We start from the raw sequence: 5668 nt of genomic DNA, 5'->3' as shown, positions 1-5668 counted from the left end.
CCGCAGCCCAGCCTGCCCCCCGCAGCCCAGCCTGCCCCCTGCAGCCCTAGTCCAAGAGCCCTGCAGCCCAGCCTGCCCCCCGCAGCCCAGCCTGCCCCCCGCAGCCCAGCCTGCCCCCTGCAGCCCAGCCTGCCCCCTGCAGCCCTAGTCCAAGAGCCCTGCAGCCCACCCTGCCCCCCGCAGCCCAGCCTGACCCCCGCAGCGCAGCCTGCCCCCTGCAGCCCAGCTTGCCCGCCGCAGCCCAGCCTGTCCCCTGCAGCCCTAGTCCAAGAGCCCTGCAGCTCAGCCTGCCCCCCGCAGCCCAGCCTGCCCCCCGCAGCCCAGCCTGCCCCCTTCCAGGCCTCGCCCCTCCTGCGCTCCTCCCCCAGCCTCCAGCCCCTCCGTCTCTGACTGGCCCTTCCTTCTCCTACTCTCTGCAGAGAGCTGGATGACCAGGTCCAGGCCACACTCCCTGATGAGGTACATGGCTCTCTGCCCTCCCTCCCTCACCCCGTGCCACCAGGGGATGTGATGGGCACCATCAGAGCCCCTCCTAGAACGCGTAGTAAGAGTAAAATGCTGTTGTTGGTGCAGAGGTCTACGTGCTCGGTCGCTAACTGAAAGGTTAGAGGTTTGAGCCCACCCAGAGGCCCTTGGGAGAGAAAGACCTGGCAGTTACTTCCAAAAACTCAGCCACTGAAAACTCCGTGGAACACGGTTCTACTCTGAGCCACATGGAGTCACCGTGATTTGGGATCAGTTTGATGGCAGCTGTCATCTGCCCAGCATTTCACAATTTGTGAAGGGCTTTGTGGCTGTCACGGGGCACAGTCTCCTGACGGCTCGCCCACGCTGTGCCGGGTCTGCGCTCAGCACTTTCCCTCCCATAACCACCCCACCAGGGTGCTATCAGCATCTTCCTACAAAGGAGAAACAAGTTCAGAGAGGTCAAAGAACCTGCCCAAGGTTGCACAGCAAAGACCCAAACACTCACCATTCATCACTGAGCTCTACTCTACCCTCTCAATTAGATCCCAGGAGTCTCGGGGTCGGGACAGAGCTGGGACTGGATCCGAATTTTACAGATTAGAAGATTGGGGTTTCGTGGTGAATCGATGTGTAGCTACTTGAGGGGGTGCAGCCCCAGCTCCAGGTGCTGGGGTAGGGCTGGGCGCCCCTTACCTGCTCTCCATTCCTCTCGGTCCAGCAAGTGCTCTCAGAAGAGGAGATTGACGAGAACTTCAAAGCCCTCTTCAGGCAGCTGGCAGGGGCGGTAGGTTGGGGTGTGGCGGGGGCGGCTAGGTCCCGGGGAGCGGCCCTTCCCAGGACGGGTGCTATCCTCCCTCTTTCCCAGGACATGGAGATCAGCGTCAAGGAGCTGCAGACCATCCTCAACAGGATCATTAGCAAACGTGAGACCCCAGCAGCTGCTGCCCACCCCCATTTCCCCCACGCGCCGGATCCGGGCCTGTGCTGCCCCAGTGGTGCTGAACCCGACCTCCTGGCCTGTGTGGAGGAGGAGCTCCATGCCTTTTGGTGCCCCACTCGCTCCCACTTTCCTTCCCAACACCTGCCATGTTGCTAGAACCCTGCTCTCTGGGCCTAAGTTACTGCCTTGGGGTGAAGGGCAGTGGGCCTATCGGGGTAGCACGCCCTGCAGGCTCATGGCTTAGCCAATGGATGACACCTTTGGGCAAAGAAAAAGGCTCCTTTCTGCAAAGATGCAGCTCCAGGCCAGGCCTGGGGGGGCAGAGCTTGGCTGGCTTTGTTGCCCTGTGTGCCCGCTGAAGACCCTGCCTCCCGGCCTTCCTCCTCCCTGGCCCACCACCCCTCATGAGAGCCTCCCCACCCTCAGAGCCAGAAGCAAGTCCTGATCCCAAGGCCCGCCTTTGTGTCCGTTACATTCCTTTAAGTTCTGCGTATGTTCCGTTTCCCTTTGTTCTAATGGTGGTGGAGGGTCAGTGAGAAAGAGGAAGACCCTGAGTGAGACAGAGGGACACAGGGGCTGCAGTGATGGGCTCGAGTAGCAACGGCTGTGAGGACGCTGCAGGACCAGGCACCTGATAACAGTGGTGCTGGGTGGTGGCGGGGCTGTTGGGAGGCCTGCCTTGATTGCTGAAATGCCACCCCGCTGTGTTCTGACAGTTGAGAAAACGATAGTGCCCACTCCCTCTGCTAGATTTTACACTCCCGAGGCAGGACTCTCGCCAGTTGACCCCTGTCCCGCCCGGTGCCCCTGGACGGGGGCAAGCACAGGAGTTGTTGGACCTGGTTTTTCTTGCAGACAAAGACCTGCGGACCAAGGGCTTCAGCCTGGAGTCGTGCCGCAGCATGGTGAACCTCATGGATGTATCCTTGTGGTTGCCAGTGCCCTCCAAGTGGTGTCTCGGAGGGGGGATGTTGGCCTGGGAAGGGCCCTGGGGGAGCTGTCCCGGGCACAGGAATGGACAAAGCTTTGTGGGTGTTGAGACACCAGCCTAGGCTCTGCCCATTGACTGGGAGGGGAAAACTGAGGCATGGGCCTCGCACCAAATGAGAGGTAGAGGCAGGACAGGGGGCCTAAGGCTGGTGCTGTTTCTGCACCCCTCTCCAGCCCACCCCACTAACCCCCGACGCAGAACGAGGCAGCCTGGCTGTGGGGGGCTCTTGCAACCCCTTTTCTCCTCTCCCCTCCTCTCCGAGTCATCTTTGCTTCTCTCCTCGGGCCTGCTCCCCCCCCACTCTGGTCTAAGCTGCAGGGTTGCCTTCTTGACGGCCCCCAGCGCGACGGCAATGGGAAGCTGGGCCTGGTGGAGTTCAACATTCTCTGGAACCGAATCCGGAATTACCTGGTAGGTGGGCCCGGCGGCTGGAGCCCTTCCACCTCACAGCCTCAGCTTCACTGGGTAGCCAGGGCTGCAGCCCCCAGGTGGGCTGTGAGGACCAGACCCCATCCCACCCTGACCCACCTCCTCCCTCAACAACCTGAGAGCGGCAGGAAGGCCTGATGCCTCTGTCTGACTCTAATCTCTGCCCCCACCCCAGGCCATCTTCCGAAAGTTTGACCTGGACAAGTCGGGCAGCATGAGTGCCTATGAGATGCGGATGGCCATCGAATCGGCAGGTGAGACCCAAGGGGGTGGTGGCACCTGTGGGCCCGGGCAGCAGTGCCTCATGCTGTCCCCAAGCCACTTCCCTGACAGCCACACAAGGCAGTGACCCATGCTCATTCACCCTCGTCCCTGGGGGTGATGGTGACGGTGACAGTGGTGATGGCGATAATGGTTACGGTGGTGGTGAGGGTGGTGATGGTCACAGTGGTGGTGACAGTGGTGATAGTTGTTCTGGTTCCCTAGAGCCACTCTGAGAAGAATATACCACAAATGGGATGGTCTTAACAAACAGGAGTTATTCTCTTACAGTTTGGAGGCTTTAAGTCCAAGTTCAAAGTGCCAGGCTCTAGGGGCTGGGTGAAAGCCCCTCAACCTTGGGGTCCAGCTCTGCCTCCAGCCCCTAGCCCACTGGAGCTAGAGGCATTTCTTCCCTCAGACAGCTGCTGGCTGCTGAGGCTGAGAAGCCCAAGGTTGACAAGTAAAAAGACACAGTCCTAATGTTACCAAACCACATGGCAGGCCGTTAATTTACGTCCATTGTACGTCCCAAGATTGGTAGAGCATGGCAGGCTGCTGAGCAACAACACGGCTACATGCAGGGTCCAAGCGTGCCACAAGCTAGAGACCGTTCCCCAAGGGTTCTGCTTATATACAGGAAGCAGACCACATCCCTAAGGCAGCTACTCAGCTGCTCATGGTAGATTCCACCATGGAGTTGATTACCAGTCTCAACATGGGGAATACTACCACTAGCTGCCCAGCCACTCAACCAGGCCCAGCCAAGTTGACACACAAACTGAAGTACCACAACAGTGATAATGATCGTGGTGGTGATGGTGGTGACAGTGATAATGGTCGTGGTGGTGATGGTCAGGGTGGTGGTGATGGTTGTGGTGGTGATGGTCAGGGTGGTGGTGATGGTGGTGACAGTCAACAGTGGTGATAACAGTGATAATGGTCGTGGTGGTGGTGGTGGTGGTGATGGTGATGGTGGTGGTGGTGGTGACGGTGGTGATGTGGTAACAGCCACCTGCTTTTGCCTCTCTCCCAGCCTTACTGAGCACCATAGGGTCCCAAGTGCCTTCCTGGCATTCTTTCCTTTCATCCTCATAACCGCCAAAGGAGACGAAGTGTCCTCATCCCCACTGTGCACATGAGAAAAGTGAGGCTCAAGAAGGACAGGGACTGGCCTCAGGCCACACAGCCTAGAGAAGTGGAGCTGGGCTCCAGAATCCAAGTGAGAGAAGTCAGGGCTCACCCACATAGGCCCATTCAAGGCCAAGGCCTTGGCATTCAGAACAAACAGGAAGCGGATCCCTGGGCCTCTTAGGCCAGCATCCAATTCTCTGGGGCTCCCTCTGGGGCTGGGACTGCTCCCCCCATCTCCTCCCCCCCACAACCCCCACCCTCACCACCCTCCATGGCTGTGCCCCGCCCCACCCCTCAGGCTTCAAGCTCAACAAGAAACTGTACGAGCTCATCATCACCCGCTACTCGGAGCCCGACCTGGCTGTGGACTTTGACAACTTCGTGTGCTGCCTGGTGCGCCTGGAGACCATGTTCCGTAAGCATCCGTCCGCGGACACCCACCCTCTCGCTCTGTCCCAAAGCACCCCACGAGAGCGGGTGAAAGGACAACTGGCTTAGCACAGCCCTGGAGGCTGCTGTGTGGAAACTTGAAGGCTGGTGCTGGGAAGTAGGGAGTGGGGTGGGGACCTGAAGGGGGCTCTCAGGTAGTGGGGTGAGCCTCCTCCAGGCTCCGAGGGGTGAATGAGCTGGAGGGTGTTGGGAAGGTGGCGGGGACAGAGACACAGGTGAGGGGGCAGTCCCGGCCTTCCAGGAGTGCCCCCACTGACTCTCAGCTTCACACCCTCTTGTCTTGAACACAAAGGATTTTTCAAAACCCTGGACACAGATCTGGATGGAGTCGTGACCTTTGACCTGTTTAAGGTGGGACCCTCCTGGGAGCTGTGGACGCTCCTCGGGCTGCTGAGCTTGCTTACCTGACCTGAGCTTAGGCAGGGGCTGTGCATCCCGGAAGGACGGGGTGGGTTGTCGGGGCTCTGGGAGGGGAGGGCCAGGCCCTGGTGGCCTCTGTGGGAGCCCAGAGCCTGGTCTCCAGGGAGTAAGACGGTAGACCTGGGCTCCTGAGCTGTGGGGCTGGGAGGTAGACTTGGGGACCCGGGAGGCAGGACCAGCTCATTACTGCTGCCCCCAGCTGACCTCTCTCCACTCTGTGTCTCTTCCCTTTAGTGGTTGCAGCTGACCATGTTTGCATGAGGGGCTCCAGCCTCCCTGCTGTGCCCCCTCCCTCCTTTGTCTGCCAAGCCACACCTCCCGCCAGCACCCCACTTGCAAGTGCCTTCCTGGAGCGTGGAGGCAGCCCTTCCTCCGGTCCCCTACCTCCCAGGGCTCATCTGCCTGGGCAGAACCAGGCCACAACGCTTCTGGCCTCCACCAGCTGCTGGCTCAGGCTGGACTCCCCGGCCCCTCCTGTCACCAAACAAGAAGACAGCGTTTGCTTGTTCTTGCCCCAGCGTGGGGCTCCCAGGGGAGCCGGCAGCCCCAGGCCCCTCCCCAGAACTCTGATGTGCCCC

At 60.1% G+C, this 5668-nt stretch overlaps 1 protein-coding gene across 1 annotated transcript in view; it reads left to right on the top strand.

The window, feature by feature from the left end:
• CAPN1 (calpain 1) overlaps positions 1-5351 on the top strand; it is a 32273-nt gene extending 26922 nt beyond the window's left edge. The window contains exons 13-21 of the mRNA XM_007944778.1: positions 420-459; positions 1187-1252; positions 1334-1391; positions 2264-2328; positions 2742-2810; positions 3004-3082; positions 4519-4635; positions 4963-5021; positions 5325-5351. Coding sequence (XP_007942969.1) covers positions 420-459; positions 1187-1252; positions 1334-1391; positions 2264-2328; positions 2742-2810; positions 3004-3082; positions 4519-4635; positions 4963-5021; positions 5325-5351 — 580 coding nt within the window. The remainder of the gene's footprint in view (positions 1-419; positions 460-1186; positions 1253-1333; positions 1392-2263; positions 2329-2741; positions 2811-3003; positions 3083-4518; positions 4636-4962; positions 5022-5324) is intronic.
• Positions 5352-5668: the final 317 nt, after the last annotated feature.

Source organism: Orycteropus afer, unplaced genomic scaffold (assembly GCF_000298275.1).
Source record: "Orycteropus afer afer isolate SDZICR_OR568_19922 unplaced genomic scaffold, OryAfe1.0 scaffold00130, whole genome shotgun sequence".
Lineage (NCBI taxonomy): Eukaryota > Metazoa > Chordata > Mammalia > Tubulidentata > Orycteropodidae > Orycteropus > Orycteropus afer.
This window is presented reverse-complemented; position numbering and strand designations above follow the sequence as displayed.